The sequence below is a fragment of the Sturnira hondurensis genome, unplaced genomic scaffold (assembly GCF_014824575.4).
Source record: "Sturnira hondurensis isolate 20B ecotype Veracruz unplaced genomic scaffold, ASM1482457v3 Scaffold0024805, whole genome shotgun sequence".
In the NCBI taxonomy this organism is placed as follows: domain Eukaryota; kingdom Metazoa; phylum Chordata; class Mammalia; order Chiroptera; family Phyllostomidae; genus Sturnira; species Sturnira hondurensis.
The window spans coordinates 127,670-140,664 of record NW_028097436.1 but is presented as its reverse complement, the minus strand read 5'-3'; the positions used below and the strand labels follow the sequence as shown (position 1 = coordinate 140,664).

General features: G+C 44.6%; 1 protein-coding gene across 1 annotated transcript in view; it reads right to left on the bottom strand.

Moving 5' to 3' along the window:
- Positions 1–4,729, bottom strand: part of NLRP3 (NLR family pyrin domain containing 3) — a 44,125-nt gene extending 39,396 nt beyond the window's left edge. Inside the window, exons 1-2 of the mRNA XM_037038683.1 lie at positions 4,652–4,729; positions 2,106–2,425 (exon numbers count right to left, since the gene is read on the bottom strand). Of these exons, the coding sequence (XP_036894578.1) occupies positions 2,106–2,382 (277 nt within the window). The 5' untranslated portion in view covers positions 2,383–2,425; positions 4,652–4,729. The remainder of the gene's footprint in view (positions 1–2,105; positions 2,426–4,651) is intronic.
- Between the last annotated feature and the right edge of the window lie 8,266 nt (positions 4,730–12,995).

Genomic DNA, 12,995 nt, shown 5'->3' with positions numbered 1-12,995 from the left:
TCCACTCCCCTCTCCCTGGAGCCCTTGCAACAACCTCTTTCTGTGTCTGCGAACTTGACTCCTCTGTGTGTCTCTTATACATGAATCATATCGTTGTTTCCGTGAGGCTGGCATATTGCATTTAGTGCAATAAAATGGAAAATTCATTTGAAAGTGCTGGCCTCATGGGGTTCTTGTGAGAAATTATCAAAATCCATAAAAACTGCAAGTAGGATTCACTTGAATTTGGTTACTAAACATGTGATTACAATTGTGTCATCACATGCACTTTGTAACACCCACTGCTATGTACCCTCCTCACATTCTCCAGCGTTTTCTCTTCCTTGTCACACCCATGTTGCTTCGCCACCTCACCTCGCTTCCTCTGACCTGCTGCATCATTGAAATGCCCCCTTTCTACTAGCTCAACACCAGCAGTCTGTGACTTTCTAGATTTCTCTGAGACCGCCTTGTGCCCTTCCCTTGTTGAGGAAACCAAGCTGCTCCCGCCCTGTCTACACTCCCAAAGGAGCATCCTGAGAGGCTTCTCACACACTTTGCACACTCTGCAAGTGGGCAGACTGTGCCAGAGGTTCCAGCTGGTGGGCCATGCGAGCAGACACAGAAGGAGCTGCAGGCAGAGTTGCAGCAAGTTTCAGATGCAGGAGAGATGTAGATAAAGTGGGACTAATCAGGGAAGCTTCCTAGGAGTATGTGAACCCTGACCTGGGTTTCTAAAGGAGTTAGATAAAAGCAAACTGCTTTCTTCCACCTTCTCATAGCACAATCATGAGAGGAAAAAAGAGAATGAAACTGAGAAAAATAAAAGAAATGATTAAAAACAAACACATCAACTTTGATGCATCAAAAGCTACCATTAACATGAAATAGAGAACAGGCTGACAGTGACCAGAGGGGAAAGGGGAGGGAATTTCAGGGGAAATAGGGGAGGGATTTAAAAGAACATATATAAAGGATACATGGACAACAACTGAGAAGGGTGGAAATGGGAGGGAGCGGGGGAGCACGGGGGGTGGGATGGGATGGGAGTAATAGACAGAAAACTGTGCTTGAAAAATAATTAAATTTTAAAAAATTGGGGGGGGGAAGCTACCATTAACAGAGTAAAAAGGCAACACATGGATGAAATGGGAGAAATTATTTGCAAATCATATGTCTGATAGGGGCTTAGTATCCAGAATATATAAAGAGCTTCTTCAAGCCAACAACAAAAAATAAGCAACTCAATTAAAACACGGGAAAGGGGATTGAATAGACTTTTCTTCAAAGATAAATGGCCAAGAAGCTCATGAAAAGGCACTCCATATCTCCAGTCAATAGGGAAATGCAAATCAAACACCTTTGCAATATCATCTCACACCAACTAGGAAAGCTACAACAACAACAACAACAAAAAACAATACATAAAATGAGTGTTGGCAAGGATGTGGAGAAATTAGAACCTTAGTGCACTGTTGGTGGGAATGTAAAATGGTGCAGTCACTGTGGAAAACAGTGTAACAGTTCCTCAAAAAAAATGAAACATAGAATTACCATGTAATTCAATAATTCCACTTCTGGGCATACACCTAAAAGAACTAAAAGCAGGGTCTCAAAGAAATGTGTACACCCATGTTCATAGCATCGTTATTCACAATAATGAAAAGCTAGAAGCAGCCTGAATGTCCACTGATAGGTGAATATATAAAGAATATGTGGTATATACTTACCGTGGAATATTACTCTGACTTAAAAAGGAATGAAATCTTGTCCTATATGACAACATGAATGAAGATTGAAGACTTTATGCTAAATGAAATAAGCCAGCCACACTAAAAGGCAAGTCCTATACGATTCCACTTACATGATGTCCCTAGAGGAGTCAAATTCATAGAGAGACAAAGAGTAGATGTTGGGTGCTAGGGGTTGGGGGAAGGGGCTGGGGAATTGTTGTTTCGTGGAGACAGAGCTTTGCCAGGTGGAAAAGCATTCTGGTGATGGATTGTATAGCAACATGAATGTGTTGAACACTCCTGAAACATACACTTAACGATGGCTAAGATGGTAAATTTTATGTTATGTATATCTTATCGAATTAAAACAAACTCTTTTTTCCTTGTACTCACCCCACTCTGGCTCATCCCTCTTGGCTTTCTCATAAAGGTCTCTCCTGTTGATCGCAGCAAAAATCCAGACTGCCATGCCCCATGCCTTCTGCTCCCCATTGAAGTCGATCATGAGGGTGGCTAGATCCACGGGGTCTGCTTTCTCTGTCTGGCCCCGGGGGAGCGCAGTGCAGCCCTTCTGAGGGGGATAGTCTTCTAAGTGCATCTTGAATTTCTTCAAGTCCATGTCCTCCAGGTCCTCCAGGTAGTGGGCCAGCTTGCAGCGGACACTTGCCATGCCTATCTGCAGCCCTGGTCAGGGCCTTAGGGCATAGGTCCAGCTGGGAAGTGGGGGTGGAAACAGCCTATGGGTAAGGAGAGTAAAAGGACAAAAAGGCCCCTTTCAGGCCCCCTTTACCAGAGCTAGCTATCTCTTCCTTGAGCCCATCTGGCATAATTAACTGTTGTTTCTCTGAGCTCCTATTCTCAGGACTGGAGAGAATACTAAAAGCATCCCCCATGCAGGTGCTTTGAAACTGACACAAACAGGACATGCCAGACCAGAGCATCCAGACCCCGAACCCAAAGATAACAGCAGAACAAACTGAAGCCTGCATGATCAGCCTGAAACCTCCTGATTTACAACTAATCGCCATGAATACCCAGCTGCAGCCCCCTCCCCCTTTATCACCCAATAAAAGCCCACAGTGCTAACTTTTTGCTGCTGGTGTACCTCTCCACACCAAGCCCCTTTCCCCTCTGGGAAAGTCAATAAAACTTTGCTCTCTGCATTTCTTCTCTTTGTGAATTCTTCCATAGCCCACGTCACCAGCCACCCCAACAAAGAGTCTCTTTCAAAGTCTATCCTCAGAGAGAACTACATGATCAAAAAGTCAGAAGACTGAAAGGAAATACATCACTGAACTGTAGTGAACTTCATCTGCAGTTCTGAAAAGTGAGCCCAATGCCTATCAGACAGTTGTTCTCTCGGCTCAACTCAGGAGTGTCCTGAGCCAAGAAGGAAGACATCCCTGGTGGGAGAAATAATAATTAACCCAGAGACAGTCACACCAGCAGGGTAGTGGGTACCCAGGACACTGCATGGTGTCACCTCTGAGGGTCCCAGGACACTGCTGACTGGGCAACAATCTTGGGCAAACATGTCACTGTCCCTCAACTTTAGTTTCCTTGTCTATAAAATGACAGAGTAGAAAAAATGGTTATTAAGTTCCTTCCAACTGAAAGACTCCAGTTCCTTGTTTCTCTGTTGGCCCCAGAAAAGGAGATTGGGGAACAAAGGAGGAGAGCAGGAAGTGAGTAACTGTGATGATCCTGGAGAGATGGGTGAAAGGGGAGAGTCCTAGATGCCCTCCAACAGCCCTCTGCAGGAGAGAGACTGCAGTGAGGCAGGACTTGGGTGCACAGGGGAACAAGGAACACACATCTTTCTAATGTGTCCTGTAAAATGTGTGATTGTGATCACTAGAGTATGTCACACTGACTGAAAGTGTCTCAGGAGCTAGGCATGGCTGATGCTTCCTCCCCCCTCACCTGCACAAGGCCCCCTGCATGAGGTGGATGAGCACCTCACCTACTACATGATGCAAGTGTAGACCAAGTCAGAGAGATAAGCCAGCAAGGGACAAAGCCAGGATGGAGACCAGACTCCTTGGTTTCTGAGTTCAGGCCCCTAACCCGTGCTTTTCACAGCCTGAAAAGGTGTGAGACTATTGGTTCCACCACTTAACTAGTTACCTCAGCCAGATTGGAACAGAAACGATCGAAAAAAATAAACAGTAGTTAAAAGGCAAAGACGCTCTCCCAGACTTTATCGCATGAAGACTCATTATCATATTCAACAACTCAGGCTTCCTAATTAGACTTCAAGTTGCACAAAGGCTAGAAATCAGCTCTTTCATTCTCTCACATCTCCTAGGTTTTGGATGGAGGGATGGACACATGACTTTGTTTGGGATCTATCCGTTCATATTACTGAGCTGAGAAAAGCTTATCCACCAAAGCCACAGACAACAACAGAGGGAATGGCCAGATGGCAATTCATGGTGCCCACCATTTGGTGCACGCCAACATGCTCATCACTCTGTCTTCTAGCTCCACTCTTGCCTCTCCACTTCTAACCTCCCATGTCTGTCCAAGTCCACCCCCTTATGTATTTGAGTGAGGGAGTGTTTTATCTTCACATAGACCCACTTGCTCACCAACCACTCCATCCACATCAGGACTCCAGCTCTCCTCCGGACTCCCCCACCGCAGACTCTTCCCTCTTCTGTCTCTTAGTTTGTGAGGATGCCCATCTCAGCCCTCCACTTGGCTAATCTGCAGGAGTCCAGAACACAAGCTGTGACACTGCTCCTGTCCCCACCCCATACCACAGAGGCACATAGAGCCCGCATAATGATAACAATACAAGAACATTCCAGAAATGGTGTTAAAAGACACACAGGAGGCTGACGGAAGAAATCCCTTGCAAGCTCTGGCCCTGGAAATACTCTCCCTATTCCTCCCCAGGCCCATGTGGCTACCCTGTTCCACAGAACTGGACTCACCCAGATGCTGGCATCAGGAACAGCCCAAGAGGAAGCTTGGTGAATTTATAGTCTAAGACGAAACTTAGCGAACTGTAGTTATTACAGCCCAGCAAGGTCAGGAAGGATGTGGTCTCAGCGTGGACTGAACAAGATTGCACCACAGGCAAAGGCAGAGACTAACTGACAGTTACTCACATCTCATGGGTTTTCCAGCCCAAGAGAACAGTGTTCTCCAAGTGGGGCCTGGATACAGCCACTGAAGTCTGGCCTCTCTCGACAGCCACCAGATGGTGGGATGGGTGAAGCAGGGCGGGAAGGTTCAGCACCTGTGTGAGTGTTGTAAGGACAGAGGAATGCAATGCGGATCCCCCCAGAGCTAATGAACAGGGGGTCCTGGGCTCTCTAAGATGTCACATGGTGGCTGTGGCAGGCAGTAGGGGTTCTCTCCATTGCCTGTTAATGTTTAACCATTTTATTGAGGTAAGTGTACCATGAAACCATCACCGTCAAGGCCAGAAACACATTTATCACCTCCCAAAGTGTCCTCTCTGATGATGATGACGACGACAATGACATATAAGTGTGATAAGGACACTGAACATAAGGTCTATCCTTTTAGCAAATGGTAATACACAATGCAGTATTATTCACTACAGGCACTATGCTGTGTAGTAGACCTCTGGGACTTTGACATCTTGTACAACAGAAACTTAAACTACCCTTTAACTAAAATGCCTTTTCTGGGCCCTGGCTGGTGTAGCTCTGTGGATTGAGCACAGACCTATGAAGCAAAGCGTCCCCGGTTTGGTTCCCAGGCAGGGCACATGCTTGGGTTGCAGGCCAGGCCCCCAGTAAGGGACACATGAGAGGCAACCACACATTGATGTTTCTCTCCCACTTTTTCTCCTTCCATTCCCCTCTCTGTAAAAATAAATAAATAAAATTTAAAAAATAATAAAATGCCTTCTCTGCCTCCTCCCAATGCTGGCAACTGCCATTCTACTCTATGTTTGGCTATTTCAGATTTCGTATATAAGAGTATTTGTCTTATTATTTTAGTTGGCATAATGCTCTCTAGGTCCATTCATGCTGTCACAAATGGCAAGATTTTATTCTTCTCATGCCTGTTTTTATGTCTTGGCTATTGCGAATAAGCTGCAATAAACATAGGAGCACAGATACCTCTCCAAAATCCTGATTTTATTTTTTTGGATAGGCACAGACTCCACTCCCCGAATCACCGACTCACTTATTTGGCTGACATTCATGGAGCACCTAGTGTGAGCCAGGCACTCTCACAAAGCTGGACAGCTCTGTGCTTCACCCAGGGAGCTGGGGGAGTAGCCCAGAGGCTGGTGTCCTGGCTCTCACAGTGGCTTCAGGACCACAGTCTGACAGTAGGATGAGTTCAAGAGAGTAGGGGGGTGTGGGGTACTGAGCACCCCAAGTGAGTTGATGGACTCTGGAGCAAAACCAAGTGTCCAAGTATAGCACAGCAGCAATTGGCAATTGACTCTGTCTCTTTATGCCTCGGTCTCCTCATCTATCAAATGGGACAAAAGTAACTGCCCTAAGGATTGAGCAAATAGATAAATATGAGGCCTTGGAAATGGACATGTCTGTCCAAGTCCTGGGCTCTCTAAGATGTCACATGGTGGCTGTGGCAGGCAGTAGGGGTTCTCTCCATTGCCTGTTAATTTTTTACCATTTTATTGAGGTAAGTGTACCATGAATCAGTGTACCTGATTCAGAGAAGCCAATCTGAGTGGCCAACTCCCCGTACTGCCGCTGTTGGAACTCCACATGGCTCGGGGATATGGGAGGGAGGCCTCTGCTTCTCCTGTGGCTGGGGTGGGAGAACAGCCAGGTCCCTCTCCTCCATGTCACTGGGGCCAGGTCCTGTGGGGGCAGTGAGAACCTTGGAGGCTGAGGCAGAGACAGCAGTAAGATCAACTTCCTAAGGGAAAGGGGTGCCTCATGCACCAGGAACAATGGGTTTTCTTTTTAGGAATGAGGGAACTTTCCCTTTCTCCTTCGTACCCTTCTATATAGTTAAATCTTTATTTTGTTGCCATGAACTTGCACTATTCAAACCAAACTAAAACAGTAAATGAAAACAACAAACTAAACAAGTGAAATTAACTAACACTGCTCCTTCAACATAAGCCCTAAAAGAAGTCCTCCCATTAAATGGTTATCAGGCCCCAACTGGTGTGGCTCAGTTGTTTGGGCGCTATCTTGCAAACTGAGATGTCACCAGTTCAATTCCCAGTCGGGACACATGCCTGGGTTGCAGGTTTGATCCCCAGCTGGGAACAATAGATGCTTCTCTCACACAGCAGTGTTTTCTCTCTCTTTCTCCATCCCTTCCCCTCTCTCTAAAAATAAATTTAAAAAATATTTTTATAAAACAACAAATGCTTATCAGAACCTGCCTGTGAAGGAGGCATGCTGTGCTACATGCATTTGTACAAATAAAGAAAGAGAAATTGAGTCAATTTAGGAGTTTTTAAGGATGCAGTCAACTAGTTAATGGTGAAATTGATACTTAAATTTGAGGGGTCTAACTTCTAGGATGAGATTTAATTTTTTGTTGTTGAATAATCAAAACAAATTGTGAATTATTTTTCCCTCTAGAACAATTATGTACTTTTCATGCTGTTCTAGTAATACGAGGTCTATCCAGAAGGTATCCAGCCATACACTATGGAAAATAGAGACATTTAGTGAAGAAGATCCAAGATACAAGAAACATTCTACATAAAACAATGACACTTCAGTCCCCTTCAGAGTAGGAACCTTGAAACCTCCCACAGCTCTCCTAATTGCCATCAGCTGTCCCATGTATTTTCCTGAATCTCATCAATGGTCTGAAATCTCTTCCCTTTCAAAAGGTGATTTAAGTTTCGGGAAAAGAGGGGACTTTCAGCCAAGATGGAGGCATAGGTAGACACAGTGTGCCTCCTCACACAACCAAAACAAGGACCGAAACAAATTTAAAAACAAAAAAAAACAGCCAGAACTGCCAGAAAATCGAACTGCATGGAAGTCTGACACACAAGGACTTAAAGAAGAAACATTCATCCAGACCATTAGGAGGGGCAGAGATGGGCAGCCAGGCAGAGAGGACTCAGGGCAAGGCAGCAGCTGGTGGACCCAGGAATGTGGTGGCTTGCAGACTGGGTGGTCCCACATTTGCGTGCAGTTTAACCAGGAGGAACAACTGGGAAGTGAGACAGACTGCACAACCCAGAGTTCTACCATGGGGAAATAAAGCCTCAAAGCCTCTGACTGAAAACACCTGTGGGTGTTGAGGCTGTAGCAGTAGGAGAAACTCCCAGCCTCACAGGAGAGTTTGTTGGAGAGACCCACGGTGTCCTAGAACGTACACAAGCCCACCCACCCAGGAATCAGCACCAGAAGGGCCCAATTTACTAGTGAGTAGTAGAGGAAGTGACTGAAAACCAGCAGAGAGCAGAGCAAGCGGCATTGTTCCCTCTTGGACCCCTCCCCCACATAGAGCATCACAACACATTGACGTGTGTTGCCCCACCCTGGTAAACACTTAAGGCTCCATCCCTTACTACATAACAGGCACACCAAGACAAAAAAAAATGTCCCAAATGAAAGAACAGATGAAAGCTCCAGGAAAAATACAACTAAGCGACAAAGAGATAGCCAGCCTATCAGATGCAAAGTTCAAAACACTAGTAATCAGGATGCTCCAGGAATTGGCTGGGTACTACAATAGCATAAAAAAAGACCCAGGTAGCAATGAAGGTTGCATTATGTGAAATAAAGAAAAGTCTGCAGGGAAACAACAGTGATAGGAAGGAAACCAGGACTCAAATCAATGGTTTGGAGCAGAAGGAAGAAACATTCAACCAGAACAAAATGAAGAAATGAGAATTCAAAAAATGAGGAGAGGCTTAGAACCTCCAGGACAACTTTAAACATTCCAATATCTGAATCATAGGGATGCCAGAAGAAGAACAAGAGCAAAAAAATGGAAACTTATTTGAACAAATAATGAAACAGAACTTCCTCAATCTGGCAAAGGAAATACACTTTCAGAAAGTCCAGGAAGCACAGAGAGTCCCAAAGAAGTTGAACCCAAGAAGGAACACACCAAGGCACATCATAATTACATTAGCCAAGACTAAAATGAAGGAGAGAATCCTAGAAGCATCAAGGGATAAGGGGACAGTCACCTACAAAGGAGTTCCCATCAGACTGTCAGCGGATTTCTCAAAAGAGACCTTACAGGCAAGAAGGGGCTGGAAAGAAGTATTCCAAGTCATGAAAGGCAAGGACCTACATCCAAGATTGCTCTATCCAGCAAAGCTTTCATTTAGAATGGAAGGGCAGATAAAGTGCTTCTGAGATAAGGTCAAATTCAAGGAGTTCATCATCACCAAGCCCTTATTATATGAAATGTTAAAGGGGCTTATCTAAGAAAAAGATCAAAAGTATGAACAGTAAAATGACAATAAACTCACAGCTATTAACAACTGAACCTAAGAAAAATAACTAAGCAAACACCTAGAACAGTAATAGACTCACAGAAATGGAAATCACTTGGAGGGTTATCAGTAAGGGAGTGGGGGGGAGTGGGAGGGGTGAGGGAGGAAAAGGTACAGAGAAGAAGTAGCATAAATGGTAGGTAGAAAATAAACAGGGGGAGGTTAAGAATCACATAGAAAAAGTAGAAACCAAAGGACTTATATGTATGACTCATAGACATGAACTAAAGAGGGAAATGCAGGTAGAAGGGGGCATGCAGGGTGGAGGGGAATAAAGGGGGAAGAAATGGGACAACTGTATTAGTATAATCAATAAAATATATTAAAAGAAAAAAAGTTTGGGGAAAAGCCAGAAGTTGCAGGGCACCAAATCTGGGCTGAAGTGGGGCTGAGTCACCTGGGTTGATATGATGTTTCACCAAAAGAAAAACTGCACAAAACATGATGCATGAGCTGGTGTGTGCAATAAAGCTGCCAATCACTAGTTGCCCATAGCCTTCTGAAGCATCCAAGTAGTTTCCACAGAGGAATGCCCAAGCTTCGTGCAAAACTGAATGCTGATTTTTGCTGTACTTGCTCAGTCATTTTGAATGTGATGGCCACACAGTACACACACTCACTCAATGGCATCTACTGCCCCCACAGACTAGTACAGTGAAGTTGTCATTATTCACACATGAGCATTCCAGTCCACTTACATCGAAGGCTGCCAGGTTACATCAATGTCACACAAACTGTTCTTGTTATACTAACAATGGCTGGCCTTTTTCTGAACAGACCGCATACGTATATATATATTCTAATGAAATGGTTGGGCTCCACTGAGTTGCAGTTTATCCTTTAGTTCTCTTGATAGGGGTCTTTTGTTTGTTTTTATTTGGGTGAATTGAGTAAATGAGATTACTAGACATGCAGTAAAAATCCAGGCCTTTTTCATGCACAGGTGTTTGAGTTCTCACAAGCATATACGGCCACACAACCACCACCACAGTGGAGAGACAGGACATTTCTATCACCTGCCAGTCTCTCCATGGACCACTTCATAATCAATCTCTGTCCCTACCCATGGACCCTGGCAACCATGGGCCTGGCTTTTCTAGCTAAAGTTGTCCATTTTCCAGAGCATCACAAGCAAAATGCTGTGGTGTGTGGCCTTTTAGACCCAGGTTGGCATAATCAATAAAATAAAATTTAAAAAAGAAAAAGTGCTATTAAATTGCTTGAACACTGAGGCATGCATGGTGATCACTTCAGTGGACTTGCCATTTCCGGCTCTGCCATCTTCAGAGTGTTTTAACGTCCTCCATAGTCACAAAATGCCATGGTCATTCCAGGTGTCTTCCTTTGATCGATCACATGTATTGATAGCAAAATACCAAATATTATAAAAATTCCTTCTCAGGAGCATGAGCTATTTCCCTGTGAAGTTTCAGTCCTGTAACCAGGATTTGCCTGCCAGCCCACTCCTTACACTACCATTACTAGGTCCCCAGAAGCCTACAATGGAGTTGGAGAAATGAGTTGATTCTTACAGAATCCTACAGGGAAGGGGTGGACACTTGCACAGGTTTGGGGTCCTTTTAGCAAGGAAGAAGTCAGCCAGTTTTTGTTGGTCAGACCACCTGTGGGATCTGCTCCCCTCCTGGGCAATGCACACTCCTCATGCTTAGTGTTTTTGCAGTTTGTGACTTGACATGGATTAGAAGGCATAGGAAAGAGAATCAGCACCTATCGGGGGAGGAGAAACAAAGGGCCTTTTCAGACAGAAGACTGCTGTGCTGATGAGGGCTGGAAAAAGAGGCAAGCCCAACTTTCAGGAACATCCTATTTCTTAAAAAAAAAAAAACATTTTATTTATTTTCAGAGAGAGGAGGAGGGAAGGAGAAAGAGAGAGAGAAACATCAGTTGGCTGACCCCACTCACCTCTAGCCAGGGACCCGCCTGCAGTCCAGGCCCCCAGGCACGTGCCTGACAGGGAATCAAACTGACGACCTTCTGGTTTGTGGCCCATTCCACTAAGCCACAGCAGCCAGGGCAGGAACATCCAAAGCCACCAAAGCCACCAAATTCCTGTGCTAGGTAACACTTACTCTTTTTCTTTTTCTGTTTTAATTACAAAGTTGGAAAAAAGGTCAATAAAAATGTATAATGTAGAAAATAAAAATCCTCTGTACGCTCCCACTTCTTATTTCTAATTTCAGATATAGTTCTTCCAGATTTGTCTAAACAGTACCGACACATGCATACATATATATACTAAAAAATTAGTAATACTATACATATCTTCAATAACTTGCCTAATATCTGACAGAATAATGTCTGCAGGAAATCCTTCCAGGTTTCCAAGCAGGAGGCATTTAGTTTCAGGAAGCCTTCCCGGTGATGAGAGGAGTCAGACCGGGGCTGGCCAGTAAAACTGCAGTGGTGCAGTCCCCTATTTCGTGCTGCTGTCCCCACAGGGGGCCACTGAGCCCTTAGAATGCTACTAGAGCACCTAGCACTGGATGGTGAATTTTGACTCATTGTGTTTGAATTTCAGTAGCCTCATGGGGCTAGTGGCCACTGCGTTGATGAGTGCAGGTTGACAAATGGCAAGTACCAACAGCCAAAGAGAGTCTCTCTGCCAGAGAAGCCATGTGCTTTCTCATGCACACACAGGAAAAGTGACAGCACCCCCAGCCCAGAGGCACGACCACCAGTGGGGTGGGGCTTAGGCTGAGGATGTGGAGGCATTTGGGCCCAGGGACATGCACGGAATTCTGGGTGTCCAGCTGTGATCACTGCTTTGCTTTGGGCTTTCTGATAGAAGCTTGACTTGAAATGATTTGGGTCTTTGACTCCACGCCAATACTTTAATGTTTACTGCCTGGATTTGGGCATTTAGGAAACCCCTATGGTGTTTCCTCACTCTGTTCCTACCCATAGAACAAGCACTTGAATTAGTCACATGTATTTGGAAGTGGGTGAGGAAATGTGTCCATCCTAGCCTTAGGCAGGTTGTGTTTTTTAAAAAATATATTTTCTCAATTATGCTATTACAGTTGCCCCATTTTCCCACATTTATTCCCCTCTGCCCTGCAACCCACTCTCGCCTGCATCCCACCTCCCTAGCTCATGTCTATGGGTCATACATATAAGTTCTTCTGCGTCTCTATTTCCCATACTAAGTTTCTTTAACATTTCATGTAATAAGGGCTTGGTGATGATGAACTCCTCTAACTTGACCTTATCTGGGAAGCACTTTATCTGCCCTTCCATTCTAAATGATAGCTGTGCTGGATAAAGTCGTCTTGGATGTAGGTCCTTGCCTTTCCTGAACTTCAAATATTTCTTTCCAGCCCCTTCTTGCCTGTAAGGTTTCTTCTGAGAAATCAGCTGATAGCCTTATGGGAACTCCTTTGTATGTAACTGTCTCCTTTTCTCTTGCTGCCTTTAAGATTCTCTCCTTATCTTTAATCTTGGCTAATGTAAGTATGATGTGCCTTGGTGTGTGCTTCCTTGGGTCCAACTTCTTTGGGACTCTCTGAGCTTCTGGGACTTCCTGAAAATGCATTTCCTTTGCCAGATTGGGGAAGTTCTCCTTCATTATTTGTTTAAATAAGTTTTCAATTTTTTGCTCTTCCTCTTCTCCTTCTGGCACCTCTATGATTTGGATGTTGGAACATTATAAGTTGCCCAGAGGTTCCTCAGCCTCTCCTCATATTTTTGAACTATTGTTTCTTTATTTTGTTCTGGTTGAATCTTTCTTTCTTTCTTTCTTCTGGTCCAAACCATTGATTTGAGTCCAGGTTTCCTTCCTGTCACTGTTCCCTGTACATTTCCCTTTATTTCACTTGCAT